The sequence below is a fragment of the Chelonoidis abingdonii genome, chromosome 19 (genome assembly GCF_003597395.2).
Source record: "Chelonoidis abingdonii isolate Lonesome George chromosome 19, CheloAbing_2.0, whole genome shotgun sequence".
Lineage (NCBI taxonomy): Eukaryota > Metazoa > Chordata > Testudines > Testudinidae > Chelonoidis > Chelonoidis abingdonii.
This window is the reverse complement of record NC_133787.1, coordinates 15897946-15919775: the sequence shown is the minus strand read 5'-3', so window position 1 is coordinate 15919775 and position 21830 is coordinate 15897946. Positions and strand designations below refer to the sequence as shown.

At 40.0% G+C, this 21830-nt stretch overlaps 1 protein-coding gene across 3 annotated transcripts in view; it reads left to right on the top strand.

Annotated features, from left to right (window-relative positions):
* Nucleotides 1–21830, top strand: part of ADCY7 (adenylate cyclase 7) — a 132771-nt gene that overhangs the window by 102453 nt on the left and 8488 nt on the right. Inside the window, exons 11-23 of one of the 3 annotated variants that reach the window (XM_032784067.2) lie at nt 2935–3120; nt 4249–4292; nt 5535–5588; nt 6777–6857; nt 7965–8037; nt 9493–9590; nt 11210–11294; nt 13382–13519; nt 14508–14570; nt 15406–15468; nt 18017–18189; nt 19639–19720; nt 21557–21712. In XM_032784067.2, coding sequence (XP_032639958.1) covers nt 2935–3120; nt 4249–4292; nt 5535–5588; nt 6777–6857; nt 7965–8037; nt 9493–9590; nt 11210–11294; nt 13382–13519; nt 14508–14570; nt 15406–15468; nt 18017–18189; nt 19639–19720; nt 21557–21712 — 1296 coding nt within the window. The remainder of the gene's footprint in view (nt 1–2934; nt 3121–4248; nt 4293–5534; nt 5589–6776; nt 6858–7964; nt 8038–9492; nt 9591–11209; nt 11295–13381; nt 13520–14507; nt 14571–15405; nt 15469–18016; nt 18190–19638; nt 19721–21556; nt 21713–21830) is intronic. The other 2 variants (XM_032784068.2, XM_032784069.2) reach the window with 2 other exon arrangements.

Below are 21830 nucleotides of genomic sequence, written 5' to 3'. Positions count from 1 at the left end.
AACTGATATAAGCGCGCTCAGGGATCGATATATCCCGTCTAGATTAGACGCGATATATCGATCCCTGAGCAATCGATTGCTACCCGCCAATACGGCGGGCAGTGAAGACGTACCCTTAGAGCATTCATCAGAAACTTTTTAAACCTGCTACAAGCCACCTTCTCTCTTGACCCCTCCTCCCACCGCAATTGTTTCTTTGTAGGTCCCTCTGCTCTGGTTACTTCCCCTCTTTTCTCCCCCTCATTCCTCCAACTCAGCTGAAATCTATATGCACCTTGGGGTGGAGTTATCAGCTGGTGTATCTCATGGTTGAGCTGAGTACCTTGGGAGGAAGAAATTTATGCTGGGAGTGAAACAGCTCTCTGAGTCCCCAGCCAGGTCCCATTAGTTTCTACTGTGGCTAGCTGCATTAGGCATTACTACTAGAGCAGGGAGGGAATGTGGGCAGCTTCAAGGAGCTACCTGTCACTGCAGATTGTATTTGAAGAGTGTGGGAAGGGTGGATCTGATGGAGCTCTCTCTCACTATATGTTCCAGCAGTCTTACTGGCTGAATCTTTCAGCCAAGATCTCTCCCCAGTCTGATGATGCTTCCTTTATCTTTCAAGTGTTGTCGATGCTGTGAGTAGAGATGAAGGCAGAGATCTGGGGAGTTTTCTCCTCTTTCTTATAGCAATTCTCTTCTTTGAAAATCCTCTCCAGCTGGGGTTCAGGTGACAAAGTCTGATTGCACGGGAACTTCCAGCTGTTCCTTTGCCAAGCTGTACATTTCTTGCTCTCACCCTTTTTCCTGCCAAAGAATGGCCACTTAGCCGGATGATAGTCCATTTGATTTTGTTGGCACCTGGCTGAGGCATCAGTTTGCCTTTTGTCTCTGAGGAACTGGTTTGTGCCTGCTTTAATGAAATGGGAACACGTCTCAGGAATGTCAATAGTAGACATACAACTTTGTATACAATATTGCCATACATATTTTACTAGGACAATAATGACCAACAGATTATGAGTTTTCAAATGATACCTCATAAGGCATGCTTTGTACAAAATTGTTTTACAAAATAGTTTTGTAAAAAGGATGAACATGGGGATATGGACTATCACAGGCAGTTTTTCAAATTTCTCTCTTCAGCGATACCGCCAGAAAAGGCCATTCAAACTGTTTGTAATTTAAAGAATGTGATCTTTGCCACCCATGGTACAATTAAACTTGTATTCTGAAAAGTGTTTTGAAAAAAAATGGCACCATAGAATGTTTGAGGTATGCATCATCAGTAGTAAAGATTCTGCAGTTAAAATTTAGTTTACAGTTAATACCTCAGCCAGAATAGAGTAGAATTGAATTCCCTCTTCCATAGCTCTAAATTATGTTCTTAGTTCTGCTTGTGTAATTGCCATTGCTTTCTATGAAGGTGGTACACATATAACTGAGAGCAGAGTTTTGTCTAGATCAGTAAGGCAAACAGATAGGATTGAGAATACACAGAGCTGGATGACTGCTCTATTGGGTAAGAAAGATGCCTTTTTCACAGATCACATTTCTGACCATAATCGTGCCTTTTTTTTTTTTTACTGAGAACAAAATATCAATGTATGTTCAGCGAACAACTGAGAGTTAGAAATTCTATGAAATGTTGAATAAATAACAACCTGCTTTTTGTCTTGCATGCTTGGTGTCTAGTACTTATTATCATAATATGTATACAAATACAACACAGTTGTCAGATGTGCTATTTTTTTAAAAGGTACATAACATATTTAAGGGAATGTAATATTCCCCTCCCCCCCACACCCACACCAGTTTTATGGGAGGTGAAGTTGTTTGTGTGCTACTTATTTTCACAACTTCCAAATAATCACAAGAGCCACTAAGAACGTAAGAATGACCACACTAGGTCAGACCAAAGGTCAGTCTAGTTCAGTACCCTGTCTTCCGACAGTGGCCAATACCAGATGCTTCAAAGTGAATGAACAGAACAGGGCAATCATCAAGTGATCCCTGTACAATCTCATTGATTAATAATAGCTTGAAGCAGTGTGCAAATTTTTATTTCCTTGTAATTAGGAATCATGAGGCCACGTAATTCCCTTTAAATCCAAGTATCCAAAGATTGGAAAGAAAAAGAATTAGCAGAAAACAAATCAAATGATCTTCTTTAGCTGTTTTAAATTACAGACTCGATACTGTGCAGACATGCAGGTGATTGGGTGCTTTACACTATTCTGTGATTAGATTTTTACTGGCATGCTATGCTGTGTGTGTACTCATCAGCGTGATTTGATATACCTCTGTTAAAATGGCTCTTGTGCTCCTGGAGATACCTAAAATGTGAGGATATGATTATTCATCAGTTCACAATCTAAGATCTGATGCTTTATTACCCCAGTTATTCCTAATGTGTCAGCTGCTTTTGGTCACATGAAGGGGCATTATGAGGCTTATATGTTCCTTTGGTACGCATCCATGGCAGAAGGACATAATCTCTGTTGCAATCCAGGGCTGAGCTTTGTTGAACTCTGTTAAGCTTCCTCCCAACCATTGTGTGGATCCCTCTGTGTCATGTACCCAAGACCTCATGCTTATGGCCTTGTCCTGCCTTGACTTTCCTCTGAGAGTGAGGAAACCCCTTCATCTGTCTGCAAGGCTCTGTGATCTCTGATAATGCTACACATGGTCCACAAAGCTAGAAGGTTGAATCAGAGCAGTTTTCCAAGCAGGGAACCTCAGGCAATTTAGTTTGTTATGATTTTCTTAAACTAAAGTCGAACAAGACGGGATGGGGAATCAAGGATGGCACTCTGTCTGATATATGTAGTGCCATATCCCTGGAGACCAAAGTCCTCCATAGTTGTGTGGCTCTCAGGTACAAATCCAACAGAGCTTCAGAGCACAGTGTACTTTTTTTTATATATGTAAATGTGTGTCTCTTACTTTTAGTCTAAACAGCATACGTTGAATAATCATCTCCCTAAAACACGAGTGAACGATGGGCTGAAGATGCGAGCCTCTGTCCGTATGACACGTTATTTAGAGTCCTGGGGAGCAGCCAGGCCCTTTGCCCACCTGAACCACAGAGGAAGTGTCAGCAGTGAATCTTCAGCTCCAAGCGGGAGACAAAGAAAGGTGATGGTTGGATTGGCACTTTTTTTTTTATTCCTGCATGGGGTGTGGGTGTGACACCCAGTGTTATGCACACACACAGCCTTAAGCAGGAACAGAAACACTGAGTTCAAGGAGAGAGCACCAGAAAACAAAACAGGAATAGGGAGTAGGAAGCAGGAAGGCAACACACACACACACACACACCAGTGATCATATAATGACACCATAGAATCAACCCAGGAATGAACAGGCCAATGCAGATAACAGAGCACAGGATGAATGGAAAGGTTAATCATGTAACAAGAGGATTGCTGCATCCTGCACCAGCTTCAGTTTCTGGATCAATTTAAAACGTAGCCCCAGTCTGGAGGGGGCCGCAACTGCTTTTCTCAATGTGATCCTTAATTAGCTTGACAGTGCTAACGTGAAGAATGAAACAGGATTTACTCTTCTCCTTTTCGTACTCCTGGAATTTCAGAGAGGATTTTAAAGGTAGAAATTTAGGCTTTGACTCTACAAAGTAATTAAACCCATGCCTAACTTTAGTGCACATGTAAATTCTATTAATGTCCAGTTTTATTTTAATTAAGTGCTTTGCTGAATCCGAGCCATGGTAGTGCAGTGACTGTAAGTAAATAAATCAGCCATTAAGCTCATCTTACTGAGAGAGGTGATATTGTTTCCAGTGCCTCACAGTTATCCTCTGTCTTTCTTGGATCTTAACTTTCACCTAAGGACCCACTAGACCCAAAAGAGATCTCACTTTAGTGTCTCCTCTGAAGGATAGCATCTCTAATTCTGCAGCATCCTCCTTTCCCCCTCACTGCTTACATAACACCACGTTATGGTCTGGTGTTTGAATCTTAGATCTTCTGGCCCTGAAAAGTAAATGAAAGAGCTGCATCTTGCTCTCAGCTAACCCATACTTATATGCTAATCAAATACCATGTAATGCTCAACACAACACCTCTGCAGCTCCTCTGTGTCTGCTTCCCTACTGGGAAACAGAGAGCTGCAGTATGAGTTGTCAGCTGAGATCCTCCCACTTGTGCTGTATCACTGTGTCTAAGTAGCTTTCTCTTACCAGCCATGTAAAATATTTTTTCTAGTTTATGAAATGTATAACTCACCACAAATCCTTTTGTTTAGGAGATACCATTGAATTCTACAGGTCGTCAAAAGACTTCAGATAGGTAAGTCCAGCACTGTTATGTTCCGTGTGGTCCCATTACAATTTGACATACTGTAATTAAATGACTTTATTAAAACAAAAAACCAAAAACCCCTAGATTGGCAGGAAGACCTATTGTGGTTGGCACTGTACAAAGAAGTAATAAAACAGTACCTGCCCCAGAGAGCTTTCACTCTAGATCAATTTCAGATACACTGCACCTGTTTCTATTTAGCAAGAAGAATATTGGATCTTGGTTGAAGAATAACTTCAGTAGTAAATTAGACCTGTTTAATGAAGTCAAATACAGTGGTTCTATGAGCCTGCAAATCTTAAAACTAGTTTTGAGCTATGCATGGTTTACTTGTTCCCTACTGGTTGCCCTACTTGTGTTCTGGTGTGACATACTCATTCCACAAATTATCAGCGACAGAATTTTTCCTGGTAGTCATTCTACACCCCCTTTTTATTCTCATTCACAGTAGCAAACTTTGGCCATTTCTTTATACATACTCTGTTAGATGAAGTTATTGTCAGGGCCGCCTCCAGTTTTTCTGCCTCCCCAAGCGGCAAAAAAAAAAAAAAAAGACAAGCAGCGGCACTTCGGCGGCAGCTCAATTGCACTGCTTCTTTGGCAGCAATTCGGCGGCAGGTCCTTCACTCCCTCTCCTCCTCTTCGGTAAGAGCTCAAGGAGGAAGAGAGGGAATGAGGGACCCGTTGCTGAATTCCCACTGAAGACCTGGACATGCTGCCCCAATACTGGACAAAGTGCCGCCCCTATGCGTTGGCCACGCCAAGCACCTGCTTCCTTAGCTGGTGCCTGGAGCTGGCCCTGGTTATTGTATTGTTCTCCAGCCAGCAGGATACATCATTCCAAGATGAACTGGTGTCTGAGACATTTAAAATATCTCATGGTTGCATATACAGCCTCATATTCATCTTCAGTGGAACAATTTGTAAAGTCCAGTTTTTAAATGTTGCATTTAATCACAAGATGCTTCTTAGCAGCACTTATGCTTTATTAAGTTAGAGCTGACTCTTTCTGAATAATGGATATTGCAGCTAATGTCTCTCATGAATATCCAGCCACACCAAATTTGGTATTTCAGACTTCTCATGAAAACTTCTCTAGGAAGAGATTTTTCATCTTGACAAAAGACTGCCTTCAAAATAATTTGTGTCTTGAATGATTAATTTGATTGTTGCTAATTAATCTGCTAGAGCTGTTGTATTACATTAAATGTGTATTTCTCTCTGTGTCAGTCTGCATGGATCTAGACAAGAACAGTTATGTCCCTCTTCACTTGTAAACTACAAGTGAGTTCCTCCTTTCTCCTTTTGCTTCTGTACTTGTGTCACTCTGGACGCCCCATATTTCCTCACTGACTCCATATCCTTCTTTTTATAGAAAAGTAAGTGAGATGCTGTTTGTGTAAGGAGGGAGGGTAACTTTAGAGAAATTTATACTTTTGTGTGCCATTCCTTTTTTATTTTCATATTGGCAGTAATTGAGAATGGATATAAACTGGACGCTAGGAAGTTTAGACTTGAAATTAGACGAAGGTTTCTAACCATTAGAGGAGTGAATTTCTGGAACAGCCTTCCAAGGGGAGTAGTGGGGGCAAAAGACATATCTAGCTTTAAGACTAAGCTTGATAAGTTTATGGAGGGGATGGTATGATGGGATAGCCTAATTTTGGCAATTAATTTAGCAATTGATCTTTGATTATCAGCAGGTAAGTGTGCCCAGTGGTCTGTGATGGGATGTTAGATGGTTTGGGATCTGAGTTACTATAGAGAATTCTTTCCTGAGTGCTGGCTGGTAAATCTTGCCCACATGCTCAGGGTTTAACTGATCCCCATGTTTGGGGTCGGGAAGGAATTTTCCTCCAGGGCAGATTGGCAGAGGCGTTGGAGGTTTTTCGCCTTCCTCTGCAGCATGGGGCACGGGTCACTTGCTGCAGGATTCTCTGCAGCTTGAGGTCTTCAAACCACAATTTGAGGACTTCAATAACTCAGACATAGGTTAGAGATTTGTTATAGAAGTGGATGGGTGAGATTCTGTGGCCTGCATTGTGCAGGAGGTCAGACTAGATGATCATAATGGTCCCTTCTGACCTTAAAGTCTATGAGTCTATGAGAATGTTCCCAATAGTTTTTAAAAAGTTTTGTTTGAAATTTTTCGGAAAATTGACGTGAGGTAATTGTATTTTTGCTTTGATAAGACCTGAGTTAGGCTTCAGTGTGTAATAAAGTATTGGAATTATTTATATTTGTTTAAATAGTTTCCTGGGTTTATTTTGGAGATAATGTTGTTATTTTGATATATTTTGAGGATATTTGTAATTAAGTGACAGTGGTGAATAATCATAGCAGTATGTGACATCTACACTGTGCATATATTCTACAGCACATTTTGGAAGTATGAATAGAGATGCATCACATTCATAAGCCAGAAATTGATTTGATGCTTAATAGCTTCTGTGTCTTTCTCTCTATATTTAGAAATACGTCCCAGAAGGGAAGGATGGAAGAAGATACTTATGATGAAATGATGTCGACCATTGAGGGTCTCAGTTCGACTAAGTGTGTCATGTTTTTATTGTTTTTGTAGATTTTAAAAGCAGCTTTTCTCCAGAGAGAACCTGCATTCTCAATTTTAAAGCTAGATGCAAATATCATCTTTGAAAAATTTGCTTGCTTCTGTGCCATTTTGCTTGTTTTTAACTTAAGTACAGTGGGAATTATTTTGCGTTAAAGTACAGCTTAATAATATAGTTCCATTGTGAAATTCTCGGTCGGGTTACAGAAAAATGTTCATTTGTGAGAAAACAAAAAATTATAACTGAAAACAGATAATGTTCAATGTTCAATGCTACATTTCAACTGTCCCAGCACATTACACAGTAGTGGGCCGAATACAGGTCACAGAAAGTGTGGGAAGGTCAGAGGGTGAGGCAGCTGGGGCATACTGTAGGCAGAGGTCAGGAGCACATGGGTAACTGCTGGGAGCACTGCAGATATGACTCCTATGGCTGGTTCACGGAAAGTACATGGAGTATCAGTGCTAATAGCAGGCACAGAAGTTGGCGCGGTATATCTGTAAAAAGTGGATGAGGGCTGTATTTTATATCTTTTAAAATGAATTCTAGCATAGAAATTCCTATGATCTATACAAACATAGAATCATTTCAGTTGGGAGGGAGCCATCCATCCCTTCTACTGGGTTATGGCAAGGCTGATATAATCGTACTCAAACCATCCCCAGCAGATGGCAGGTATTTGCAGGGTGAAGGCTAACCCATCTCTATCATCTCTAACCCATCTCTATCATCTCTAACCCATCTCTATCATCCATCTCTATCATCCATCTCAGTCATCTCTAACCCATCTCTATCATCCATCTCAATCATCTCTAACCCAGCCAAGAAGGTTTCAGACTGGATTTCTTTTGCACTGATAACTATACTACCAAAGGGATGACTAAACTGGTGCAAAACCATGAGATCCAATAGCTGAAATGTAAAGGCTCTTAGAGTGCTTTGCCAGTTGTTGAGAAAAACATTATGCTGTGATAAACAAGCCATTGGCTTATGTGAACCATGGAATCCAACCTGAAACATATGATTTTTGCATTCTGTTATGTTAGTTTATTGCATACATTTTGTAAAACCTATTTCTATTTTAATGCAGACCATCATGTAGTAACTCAGATGACTTCTGTGGATGCTCACTGTGTTTTGTAGAATCAGGATTGGAAAAAGAGGTTAGTAAGAGATGAATCTTTTTTGTTATCCTAAGTTACAGTTAAAGGACTATGGCTACATGGGAGCTGGGAGCATGCTTTCCAGTCTGGTAGACAGACATGCATTAGCTCTGCTTCAGCATGCTAAAAATAGCAATGTGAACATTGTGGCACACGTGATGGCTTGGGCTAGCTGCCCATGTCCAAGCCTAAGCTCTGGGTCTGAACTATTTTTATCACACTCGTCTCTGTCTGCTGGGACTGGGAGGCTCACCCCCAGCTGCAGTGTAGACGTACCTTCATAGAAACATGAAAGGACAATTGAAACTGAAAGTGTGTTCGTTCCTTTATTGGGATTGCTGAGGTGACTGCAGCCCCAAATGAATCTTAGGTGATGTGATGTAGTGCAGATCTCTTGGTTCACTTGGCTTATTCGCTCCTTCTTGGTGATGTTAATAATATGGACCAGTTAATAATCTAGAGTTAAACCTTGGCCCTTTAAAATCAATGGAGGTTTTGGCAGTGGGTCCAGAATTAATCTGAACATCTTTATTATAAAAAAGCAGTAAGAGGTATTTAAAATATGTCTTTGCATACATTGTAGCAAATAGGACTCTGCTTTCAAAGATCATTATATATCCATATGATATTTGGTAGGTACAGTATATGCCCTCTATGAATGGTAACGTTATCCTTGATACTAAAACATCCTGAGTCATGGCTTAAATGGAGGCAGTATTGAATTTCAAATCTCCTTATTTATACAGTATTTCACCATTCTATTGCTTGTCCTTTCCCAAACTCAGTAGGACCCACAACCCATCCCTGTACCCCCAGAAAAGGAGAGCCTTCACTGAACCACTCCAGTCTGAGGAGATCCCTCATTAAACCCAGAGTGATTTATGCATATGGACACATTCATGATGAATATGTATATTTTACATGTGTGTGTATATATAGTAAAACTTTCATAAAGAGCCTTCTCAGTTTGAGGCTGCGTCAGTGTCATCAAGGTTTCAGTTGAGTTTTGGGTAGCATTCAGTTAAATGAACTTCTGCTAAAACTTTTTCTTCTGGTGTCTCGTGTGGTAGTTTAAAACAGATTTCACTGTGTGTATATTAATCGACGGGGCCCCCAATCACTATGATAATATAAATAGTCATGTAATCAACTCTTATAGTAAGAGTTAGTTTGGAAGCTGTGCTGACTTTCCGGTTGTGTAATAATCTGTTGTGCAGTTACTGCACCTCGTTAGGTGTCCCCAGCTGGTTCGAAACTGATTCTTTTGGACTGGAGTCTTTTTCTTCAACGGTGCCTAAATGTATATATTCTCTGGTTGGTTGGTTTCTCTTCACATTCTTGGCTGAATAGTATGGTGCAAAGATATTTTGTGGTAGAATTAAAAAACACAAGTAGTAGATTACAAAAACTAACTCTAGAATTATCCTTATTAAATGATTACAATCTTTGTTTCAGTATCGCACCATCCCCATCCCCAGACTGAGGAGTTACTTTGCCTGTGCCAGTATTGTGTTGCTCTGTATATTTGTGATACAGATGTTTGTCATGCCAAAGTAAGTGTGTGGTGTTTTGCACTTCTTTACATTTTAAATGGATTCTCTGGATAAAATATTGCTAGCATGTGAGCAACACCTTTAGCTCTTCCAGATCATCTTTAAGGGCTGTAGTTAAGGCTGTCTACATGTAAACCGCTATAGTAGTGCTTCAATGTAGAGATGCACTACTGTGATGGGAGGGGTTCTATCTTAAACCTAGAACTGTCTACACAACGGGTTTGATAAGTTTACCTACGTCGTGGATTTCTCGTATCCTTGCATGACATGGCTGGATTGACCTAACAAGTTACATACACACAGACATATTCATTCTTCATTGTGACATACTCTTTGTTAGTATGGTGCATTCGTAGGTAGTTTTGCACCTGAGTCAGGACAGCTGCATTAATCTAAGTGAATAGTATTTCCTTAGTAGTGTGTTTTAGTTATGGTCACTACACACAGGGAGAAGATCTATTAACTAAGGAAGTGCATTTTAGATTGTTTTTCTGACCATCCCTTAATAACCGAAGATGAACAAAGTAGAGTAGGGTTAGGCAGTTCAGGAGGGTTTGAAGCCTGATTTTGATGTGGAAAGAAAGATAAAATCAATGAAGGGGTTTGAATATGTGAGTGACTAGCTCAACGATACAGTGTAATCTTAGGGGACTACTACAAATTCATATTGGGAAACTACTAAAGTTCTTAGTGTTGCATTCATTAGACGAAGTTAGTTGCAGCAGTGGCATCTTGTATAGACTGGTGATAAGATTTGCGGAGGCGAGTGAAGACACAGTAGAGATGGCCCAAATTTTGACAAAGATTTAAGCAGTCAGGATGGAGACACCTTCAGAGATGCTTGGAGGAGGAAGACCAAATATGGTAAGAGTCTGGATAATGGGGGAGAAGGACAAGACACCTGTAATTGGCTGTGGAGCACTAAGGAAACTCTCACCACAAACATCTCTTGTAATGATGTCAGGATTATGAATTGGGTTAGTAATATCAGCTCTAGTATTGCTATCCAATCATGGATACCATTATTAATATAGTTGCTTAATATGACTCTAAGGCCAGAGACTAGGCTGTTACTCAAATACAAAAAAGCATCACTGAAGAATATTTGAGCCTAAAATACAAAGATGAGAAACTGTTAAGAGGACAATTACTAATAAAAGAATGATATCTTTACTGAGAGCAGATGGCGAATATGCCTCATGCTCCCTTTTCTTTGAGAGGAAAAGGGGATATGATAGAGGAACTTGAAAAAAGGTTTGTTAAATGGCTCTTTGTCACAGCTCAGAGACAGGTGACTTTCCCTGATCTTTTAAATTTTCTGCCATATCTGGTTTTCTCTGCTGTGACACTAATGATGGCTGTGTGGTTTATACACGGGGTAATAGCACATGATTTGAATGAGAGAGTGGAATACCTGAAAATGAATCTTTGCCAAGAGAGGGCAATAAACATCCATGGAAGGCCCTTTCTCAGGATCATCTAATGCCAAAAGAACAGCAATGATACTTATTTTAGTCATGGGAAACTGCATTAGTGAGTGTTGCTTGGTCAGTTGCAATTTAACTATGACAATATGCATAACATTTCCGTTTAACTTTGTTCTCCTCTCTCTTTTTTAGAACTGCAAAACTAGGACTTTCATTTGGAATTGTAGGAGTCATAATTGTGCTTATTTTGTGTGTATGTTTTGCTGATAAATGCCTGGTAAGTAAAAACATAGGCCAACATTTTCAAAAGTGGATGGCTAAAGTTTGGCATTTACATATAAATGACCTGGTTTTTCAGAGGTGCTGAGCTTTCATAAGAGTTGCTGATGCTCAGCACTTCCCAAAGTCAGGACATTCGTATTTCGGTACCTAAAATATAAATTTATGGGACTCAACATCCGGCACCCGCATTTGAAAATTCTGATCATAATTCTTACATGCAGTTATACAGCTGTAAACACACTTCTAACTGTATTTTTAAAAAGCCCTTTCTGTTCTTGCATTCGTATTTTCTGGGGGTTTTACCCTATGTAGTGGTAATCCTGGTTATGGATCCTGTAGTTTTCTATGTTGAAACTGGCATTCAAGTGAAAGGGAATTTTGAGTGCACATTGATTTTAGGACTAGATTGACTGTAAGAATTCATAAGCAATAAGAAAAATGCAAATCCATGAAAGTTGTAATGGTGGCGATTCCACAGCTGGCAGAAGGGTAACGCTCTTAAAATTGGACTTAAGTAAACCTAGAATTCTAGAAAGTAAAATGTCTTGTTTTTTAATTGATTCTGCTGTGGTGCACAGATACATTACCAAATGTATGCAAACAGTGTTTTAAATAAAATTTAAAACAGGCTGCACAAAAACAGAGTGCAATCCTACGATGTACAAAAAGAGACAACATCCTCCAGTCCAGCCTCCCCATTGCCCACCCCCAAATCAACCCTCTGTTTTGAAAATGTCTGGGAGAACAGGGGAGTATTACTGTGTGTTCTTAAGGTCATTGAACGTGGCTCTGGTGGACCAAGGAGGGAAGTGAATTTTAAAGCTTTGAGAATTTCCTGCCATCAGCCACTCCCTGCGTGGTGGTGGTGTCCTCAGCATTGCAGATCTCTGCTACTATGAAAAAATATGTGGAAAGAGATGGTTCTCTTAGGCAGCCAGGGCCTAAGCCATTTAGGGTATGTCTACACTGCAATTAAAAACCTGTAGCTGGCCAGTGCCAGCTGACTCAGGTTTGCAGATCTCGGGCTATCGGGCTGTTTAATTACGGGGTGTAGATGTTTGGGCTTGGGCTGGAGTCTGGGATCTAGGACCCTGCGAGGTGGGAGAGTCCCAGAGCTTGGGCTGCTACCCGAGCCCGATCGTCTACACGTCAATTAATCAGCCCCTTAGCTGAGCCCAGGGAGCTCCAGTCAGCTAGCACAGGCCAGCCACAAGTGTCTAATTGCAGTGTAGGCAGACCTTTAGGCCAAAATACTGCATTCACTGCACCCTGATAAAAGAATGGTAATTTTGTTACAGGATTAAGTAGCAGACCCTTCTTGAATTGCACGTGTTGTATTATATATTCTGCTGAGCCACAGGAGGGAAAAAAAAAAGGAAGAAATCCATAATCAACATTGCATTAGGCTTGATTTTGCCAACTGGGTACTACAAAGGGACAGTTTGGATTCACTATCCCAGAATAAGAATCTTTTGTTCCATTGGCATAATGTTTGCATTCTGCATAGATGTATGTGTTAGCAAAGAGATTTTTTTTTTGCATAATAGGAAGTGCCAGTTTGGGGGTTTTGATGTTTGAATGGTTTATTTTATTTGGTCTCCTTTAAGTTGTTTGTTTTAAGTATAAAAGAAAAATTAGCAAATTTTAGTGTAAAGAATTTAATACTATTTTCTCTAGCATGTTTCATTAGGTGACATGAGGCTATTTTGAAAACATAAATTAACTGAGTCTCAGAAAACACCCCCCTGTGAAATAAGGAAGCATTTATCTCCGTTTTATTAATGGGGAAACTGAGGCACAGTTGTGATTTGTCCAGTATCTTTCAGTGAGTCAGTTCTGGAGCTGGGAATACAACCCAAGTGTCTTGGCTCTGTCTCTTGCTCTGACCATTAGAGACCAATACTTCTCTGTTTTTAACAGAGATAACATTTTCTTGTGCCCTGGTGATTGTTTAATACTGTATTGAGACTTTTGTGTGTGCAATGGACAAAATGTTTTTTCTTGTATCTAGAATTATGACTCTTGGCACACTAAAGCCTCCATGTAATGCATCTTGTTAAGACAAACTTGTTTCCTTTACAGAAATGCAGCTCAGAACAATGGCCTTTATTGCGCCACCTTGGTGCTATTTCGGATAAGGTAGAAACAATGCCTCTAGTGAGACTCCCTTTAGCAGTCATCACTATAGGTGTGTTGCTGGTTATCGCCATTTTTAATTTGGTAAGTACTTGCGTTTATTTTTATTCTGCGCATTTCTTTCATTTTGTAACCTTTGCAGACTTGACACCCCACTCGTCTCCTAGCTCAAGTACCATGTTCTTGGCCCTATTTTCTGATGTTTAGCTCTTCACTACTTGCTTTTAACATTGAGCTGATGTTCAGAAAGATAATGATGTATGTTGGGCAAAGTAGAATGCCGAGAAAAGACACCCAATTTGTAGAACCAGAAACCCATATATAATATCACATTCTCTTTGTTTCAGGCTGTTCATTTATAGTATCCACTGGTTATAATTACTATTGCTATAAGAGAACTGCAGCTTTTTTATAACACAAAATTATTTGAGGCATGAATGGGTAGTGGTTTTATGACGTATAGGCAATACAGCACTTCATCATTGCACTAGCTAAGGTCACTGAGGGGGAAAACCAAGGAAAGTATGAATTGGACCCCTGTTTTAAAACAAAGCCATTACAGTATATTTATGGTCCTATTCAGGAGTGTTTACTCAATTGTTAGTCCCATTGTGGGAGTTCAGCTTGAATAAGGACTGCAGGATTTAGGATCTGATTCAATTCTCATTGAAATCCAAAGCAAATCTTTTTATTGACTTCAATGTACATGTTGTATTGGCCTTTTGGCCCATAAAACTGAAAAGCAAAAATCTGTTTAGAAGTCACCAAAATATTCATTAACTACTCTTCTCGCTTGGTCACCCAGCTCTGAAAACAGGTTCACTTCTGAAAAACGTGTGTCAAGTTTTGACATGACCTTTTCTTGCAAGCCCAGATCACTTTGCTGATGTGCTGCATGTGTACAGGGCATCATCACTGATATTTAACATTTATGGTACAGTAGGGCCCAGAGAGCAATCAGAGCAGGGCCCCAGGGTGCTGGTGCTATTAGTTATGTAACCAATGACTGTCTCCTCACTCATCCCCCCCACCTGCTAATCAGCTTTTATATTCTTTCTTGGCAATGAATCAGCCCGCTGAAAAAAGTAGATCCATAAACGCTACTGGATCAAGTGATGAGGTTGTCACCTTTGTGGTGAGTAGAGCACCACTTCCGTTTCCTAGATAAAAACAGAGACCTGGAATGCTCTGTGTAATATTGACAGCTGGCAGGTTCTCTGTAACTTCCCTTCTCTTTATGAAAATAGAGCTTTTAAATGATTGCGAACACAAAGGTTAACTCCTGTCAGTAAGCATTTCCAGCTGCTCTCTCTGACAGGAGATGTAATTCCCTGCATTATATGGGTTCTACATGAGGTGGTTTTGTATCTCATCTTTCTGGATTTTCCAGAAGTGTTGAGCACTCCTGACGCCAGTTGAAGTCATTAGTTGTGGACATTCACCACCTTTTGAAATTCAGGTGTTCTTAGGGAACCAGTTTGGTACAGTATAATAGAGTGTATAATATTATCTATCTTTTAAACTTTACATAGAATCCTATTGGGCAATTTAATCTTTTGTTCAGTCTTGTAGATTTTTCAATTTATAGCCCAAACAGACAAGAATGTGCTTTAAAGGTGGGAAATATTTTAAAATTAAAGAATAATTAGCACTTACTTAAGGACTGACCCAATTCCCATTGACGTCCAAAGGGAGTCTGTTCATTGATTTCAGGGGCATTGCATTCAGCTTTTGGCACTTAATGTTCAGAAATGAAATTCTATTGAAGAGTCACCAGAATGGTCATGAACAAGTTTTCTCACTTGATTGCCCAGCTCTGAGCTAGGTCTGTTTTTGAAACCTATGCTGCAAGTTCTGACATAACCTTTTGGTGCAAGCCCTCATCGCTTGAATGATGTGCTGTTTGAGTATGGGGCACATCCCATTCTGCTGCTAATCAACTTTTCCATTCTTTCTTGCCTGTGAATCAGGTTACTGAAAAAAGCACAGCTGTGGACTTTACTGGATCCTGTATTAAGGATGTCATCTTGCCTGTGAGTAGAACAAGAGTTTTCTTCCAAGATTAAAACACACATATCTCAAATGCTGGGTTTAATATTGACAGCTGGCAGGGGCTTCCTCTTGCTCTTTAAAAATATAGCTTTTTAATCATTGAGTGCACAAAGCTTCACCTCTGCAATTCCAGCTGTCCTGTCTATGATCAATCATACTAATTTTCTGCATTAGGTAGAATCTAAAGAAGATGCTTTTATAGCTTCTTTTTTTGGAAATTTCAGATTTTAAAAAAGCAAAGCTGGAATTTGAGAAAAGTAGTAAGAACACAAATGGTGGATATGACTGAAATATTGATGCTTTATTGTACTGTAAAGTGTATTTGGGTATACTGGTAGCATGGGGGGAAAGGGTTTAAATGGTACATGGATATGCACTGACTTCTTGCATATATGGTGTGTCTACCTGCAGCTGGAAAGGTGCTGCCTGAATATAAACCCATCAAGACCCCCAGTTTGTACTGGGCAGTTAGCTCAAGCTGCCACCCACGTTACGCTGCTACTCTTAGCATGCTGGCTCAAGCAGAGCTAGAATCATAGAATATCAGGGTTGGAAGGGACCTCAGGAGGTCATCTACTCCAACCCCCTGCTCAAAGCAGGACCAATCCCCAGACAGATTTTTGCCCCAGATCCCTAAATGGCCCCCTCAAGGATTGAACTCACAACCCTGGGTTTAGCAGGCCAATGCTCAAACCACTGAGCGATCCCTCCCTCCAGCTAGCATGTGTCTGTCTTCCTGCACCGAGAAGTACCTTCCCTGCTGCATTGTTCACAAACCTATAGTGAATTTCACTCTTAAAGACCTGATGGAAATCTTGAGTGCTCAGGACCTTTGAAAATGTGACCCTGGGGTGCGTAAACAGGGGAATCTTAAGTAGGAGTAGAATGGTTTTTTTTACCTCTGTATTTGACACTGGTGCAACCGCTGCTGGAATACTGTGTTCTCAAAGCGCTCAATCTATTTAGCTTAACAAAAAGAAAGGTGACTTGATTACAATCTGTAAGTATCTATCCGGGGAACAAATAATTTAATAATGGTCTTCAATCTGGGAGAGAGAGGGTGTAACACACTCCAATGGCTGGAAATTGAAGCTGGACAAATCCAGACTGGAAATAAGGTGTACATTTTTGTCAGTGTCCATTGTCACAATTTACCAAGCGTTGTGGTGGATTCTCCATCAGTGACAATTTTTAAATCAGGATTTGATGTTGATCTAAATGATCTGCTTTAGGAAGTATTTTGAGTTCGTTCTGTGGTCTGTGTTATACAGAAGGTCAGACAAGATGATCACAGTGGTCCCTTCTGGCCTTTGAATCTATGAAAATCAGGCCCAAGGTCTTTTAAGAGGACAAGTTTGGCCCCATACAGTATATCAGATGCTACTGAGCAGATCCTCAGCTGGTGTAAATTGTGATAGCTCTATTGATCTGCCCCTATATCTTTGTTATACTTGTTATCACTGTTATGGTACAAAGAGCTTAGTAATTTGTTCAGTGCCTTGTATATATTTTTCTCTTTTATACGCAAAAGAAACAAAGAATGTGATTGTAAAACTGGTAAATATTTTGAAACAATACTTAGGATTTGCCTAAAGTCTGATCTAAAGCCCATTGAAGTGAATGGGAGTTTTTCCATTGACTTCACTGGGTTTTGGATCAAGTCGTTAAAATTCTTTACCACATCAATGAAACCACTCAGCAAGTAGGTAAATAAGTAGTGGAGTATCTTTGTTTCACAGATGAGGAAACTGAGACACAGAGAGGCTGTGACTTGCTCAAGGTTGCAAAGGAAGTCACTGTCAGAAATCAGATTAGAACTCTGAGAGTACATCTACACTGCAAAAAACTCCCACCGCTGTGAGTCCCAGAAGCTGGGTCAGCTGACTTGGGTTTGTGAGGCTCCTGCTAGGGGGTTAGAAATAGCAGTGAAGAGGTACCTGCTCAGGCTGGAGCCTGTGCTCTGAGGCTCAATGCCTTGCTCAGTTTCGGACCCAGGCTCCTGCCCGAATGGCAAAGTCTACAATGGTACTTTTAGCTCCAAAGCACAAGATAGTCAGTTGACCCACGCTCTGAGAGTCACTGCTGTGTGGTGTTTTTTTTTATAGTGTAGTTGTATCCTGAAGTTCCCGGTTCCCAGCCTTGTGCTTAAGTCACTAGACTCTGTTGTTACTCTAAATTAGTCTTGATCTTCAAAACATTAATAGAAATCCATTTTTAAAACTAATAAGTTATGGGAAAAAAGCCTTTTGTCAAAAGCTCTTCACTTTCATTTGTACAAGGTGTTGCTTAGCAGTTTTTTATATAATGATGTTTTATGTTGGATAAATCAAAGGATAAATTGGTGAAAGCTTAAGTTCTGTCTTTTAGTAGATTTTCCAAAAAACAGATTGTCTGACAACTGTTTTAATTCTTTACTGAATTAAATCTAAATTATGATAGCCATAAAATTCCTAGCCTTACAAGTAGTAAAATATACTTTGTCCTAAGAGTGTGAATTATTCAGCATCTCATTAACTTCTTCTGTTACAGTATTATACTTATTGCTGCATATTAGGGTTTATTGCTTGCTCTGTATTCCTTCGGATGAACTTCGAACTCAAAGTTCTCCTTCTGTCCATCGCTGTTTCTGTGTACATCTTCCTCTTTAATACCTCAAACAACTTCATTGCGGGCTGCAGCAATGACAACAGTACCACTCAAAGGTATGCTATGAAGTCCCCAGTAGTCGACAATAATTTTCCGTGAAAAGAGTTGGTAGATTCCTTCACGTTCATTGGAATTTTGAAGTACTGCAACACTTTGAGTCAGAAGCCATTAGGACATGTTTTTATATATCATCTTAGGGGAAAAAAAATCTTTTTCCAGACTTCCCATAATAATTGTACCATGCATGGGTTGAGATGTGGGATGTGAAATTTCAGGGAGGCTGGTTTCTTTTTGGGGATTCTAGTGAGGGGAATTTAAAACCGAGCCTATAATGTGAAGCTGTCCTCAACTTATAAACTATGAAGAAGGCCGTTCTCCTCCATAAAATTCCAGTATTCTCCATAATATTGAGTTATTCAGTCAATTGATCTGCTTTAGCTGGTTCTTAAGTGAGCTTACTATAGCTGCTCATTTCACACATTTTAAAATAGTCTTTTAAAATAAACTTCACAATGTAATAACCCTAAGATGTGTGGTACTTTGTACTCCACTTTCCATAGGGAAGTGTGGCAAAGTGTGGCACAGTCTAGGGCACTTTGTCTACGTTGTACATTAAATCTTTAGAAAATGGTAGGACATTTAGATTCTTGGTATATCCAATATTTGTCCAGAGCTGATGGGGAGTGAGTATTTGTGGAGAACATGTATTTGCCAAAGCAACACTAATCATACCACTTTTATCAGCACAACAGTTAACTGTTGTGAAATTACTTTCCTGATTCCAAATACTTTTAAAAAACAAACATTTAGCTCCTCCAGTCTAATTGAACAGGGCAAAGAAGCCATAAAATAAATCGTGTGTACCATATGGGAAGCTTGGTGTGCTCATTTGCAAATCTTCTGGGTACAATCTTACAGTTGTTTCATAGCATGGCAGTTGTCTGAGCTGTGAGATCAAGCCAAAAGATAACGTGAGCATGCTGAGACTTCAGGCTGCTCTAACGCAAACTGAACCAAAATAACTAAACCTGTTGTAATTCCCACTTCTAGTTATTTCAGTGAGTGGATTGGAAGTGTGACATGGAATCCTCTTATTCCAGAATAAGTGCATCCACTCAGACTTGCACCGAAATATCTGAAGGTGTGAACTACAGCAGATTTATTTATTTCAGCTCCAGATGTAGACAAGCTCTTAGTCTCTTTGTCCATCACAAGCAAGTAAGCTGTTTCCTACTTTAAGCCTCTGTGGTTACGTCTTGCTGGGCAAAAAGGGGTGTGATTTTCAAATGTGTTAGCTCAGTATGATTGAAAAGCCCCATTAAGATGCAGGCAAACAGCTAGGAAGACAGGACCCATAAGCAGAGGGACTACATTAAAATTGGGGGACTGTCACTTGTGTTGTTTCTGTTAGAGTACTTTGGAATGCCAGGGGGTTCTTTTTCTAAACATCCAGAGATTCCAAAATATTCAAAACAACAATTGTATGTTGCTTTTCTGTATTCCAGGCTTTTCATGAAAAATCCAATACTGATGTCTAACTTATACCTGGCTCTGTTTTACATAACTCTGATCCTATTTTCAAGACAGGTATGGATAAAAAACAAAACAAAAAAACCCCACAGTCCTTTTCAATCAGTGGTAGTTGAGTTAAATAAAAGACGCCTGTTTTCTATCTCTATAGTTTGTCCTAGACACCAAAAAAATCATTTTTATGATGTTTGGGAAAGAAGGGAAAGATTTTTACAACTTTTCAACAGTATTTTGGATTCTAACTCTGAAGACACAAACTTTTAAAAGTGGCTTCTGATATTCAACTCACAAAATGGGCACCCAAAATCTACATTGTTTAATCACTTTCAATTGTATTTATAAATCATCTTCCACCCTTCTGGCAGGGTGGTTTGGGACAGTGCAATATTCAAAATAAATATACTTATTAAACTAATTAAAGTGTAATTATTAAATTGAATTATAACGATTAAATAAAAATACAGATTGCTTTACAATGATTTAGATAATGGCATAGAGAGGACGCTTATAGAGTTTGCAGACGATACCAAGCTGGGAAGAGTTGCAAGTGCTTTGGAGGATAGGATTAAAATTCAAAGTCATCTGGATAAACTGGAGAAATGCTCTGAAGTAAATAGGATGAAATTCAGTAAGGACAAATGCAAAGTACTCCATTAAGGACGGAACAATCAGTTGCAGAGATACAAAATGGGAAAAGTTACAAGAAGTCCAAAATAATGTTTAGTATCAGGTGACAAGACCTCCTGACCTAGTAATGTCAGAGTTACATCCCAGAATGCCACCTATGAGGGAGAGAGATTAATATCTTCAGTCTTGTTGTTCCTTTGTCAATGGCCCATCAAATCTGGTGGCCTGTCATCTGGCGGGTGTCTTCCCAATACACACCCAGTTGTAATTGTTACCTAGTCCATATTCCTAACTTTAGATATAGAAATGATACATGCATACAAATTGGATAATCACATTCAGTAAATCATAACCTTTCCAATGATATCTTACATGAGCTATCTTACATAAATTACATCTCAGTTATGTCATATCCATTTCATAAGGCTATTTCCATAAAAGCTATGGAGTGTAATGTCACATGGACAAGAAGCAATGGGCTTAAATTGCAGCAAGGGTTAGGTTGGACATTAGGAAAAACTTCTTAACTGTCAGGGTGGTTAAGCACTGGAATAAATTGCCTAGGGAGATAGTGGAATCTTCATCACGGGCATTTTTAAGAGCAGGTTGGACAAACACCTGTCAGGGATGGTCTAGATTAGTGGTTCTCAAGCTTGGGCTACCACTTGTTCAGGGAAAGCCCCTGGCGGGGCAGGTCAGTTTGTTTACCTGCTGCGTCTCCAGGTTTGGTGCTCCAGGCCAATGGTGCACCAGGAAGGGTGGCCAGCACGTCCCTCAGCCCATGCCGCTTTCTGCAGCCCCCATTGGCCTGGAGCGGCGAACCACGGCCAGTGGGAGCCACAATCGGCCAAACCTGTGGATGCGGCAGATAAACAAACTGGACTGCCCTGCCAAGGGCTTTCCCTGAACAAGCGGCGGCCTAAGTTTGAGAACCACTGGTCTAGATAATATTTAGTGCTGCCATGAGTGCAGGGGACTGGACTGGATGACCTCTAAAGGTCCCTTCCAGTCTTATGATTCTATGTGCAAATTGAACTAGAGTACATCTAATGCCAGTTGACTTGCATGCACAAATGGCTGTTGGCTTGTATAGATGTGACTTCTGTTTTGTGCAGGTTTTCAGTCACAATTTCAGTGGCCATTGGGTCCGAAGTATCCTGACAAAACTTGGCTGTCACTGCCCCCCTTTTCACTTGGTTTGAAACCTGTAAACTCTTATCTCAGAGCAGTGGGCGGATATTTTACTGTATGAATTCTTGTTTTCAGATTGAGTATTACTGTCGACTAGATTGCTTGTGGAAGAATAAATTTAAAAAAGAACATGAACAATTTGAAACCATGGAGAACGTAAACAGGCTCTTGCTGGAAAATGTCCTTCCGGCACATGTTGCTGCTCATTTCATTGGTGACAAATTAAATGAGGTATATTTAATCTACTCTACTGGTAGGAAGAATGGTATCAGACTCCTGTGAGAATGCCACCTCACCGCCCATGAATAGGTTACAAGCTACTGTTGCTTCCTTTGTTCGTCCCTCTTCT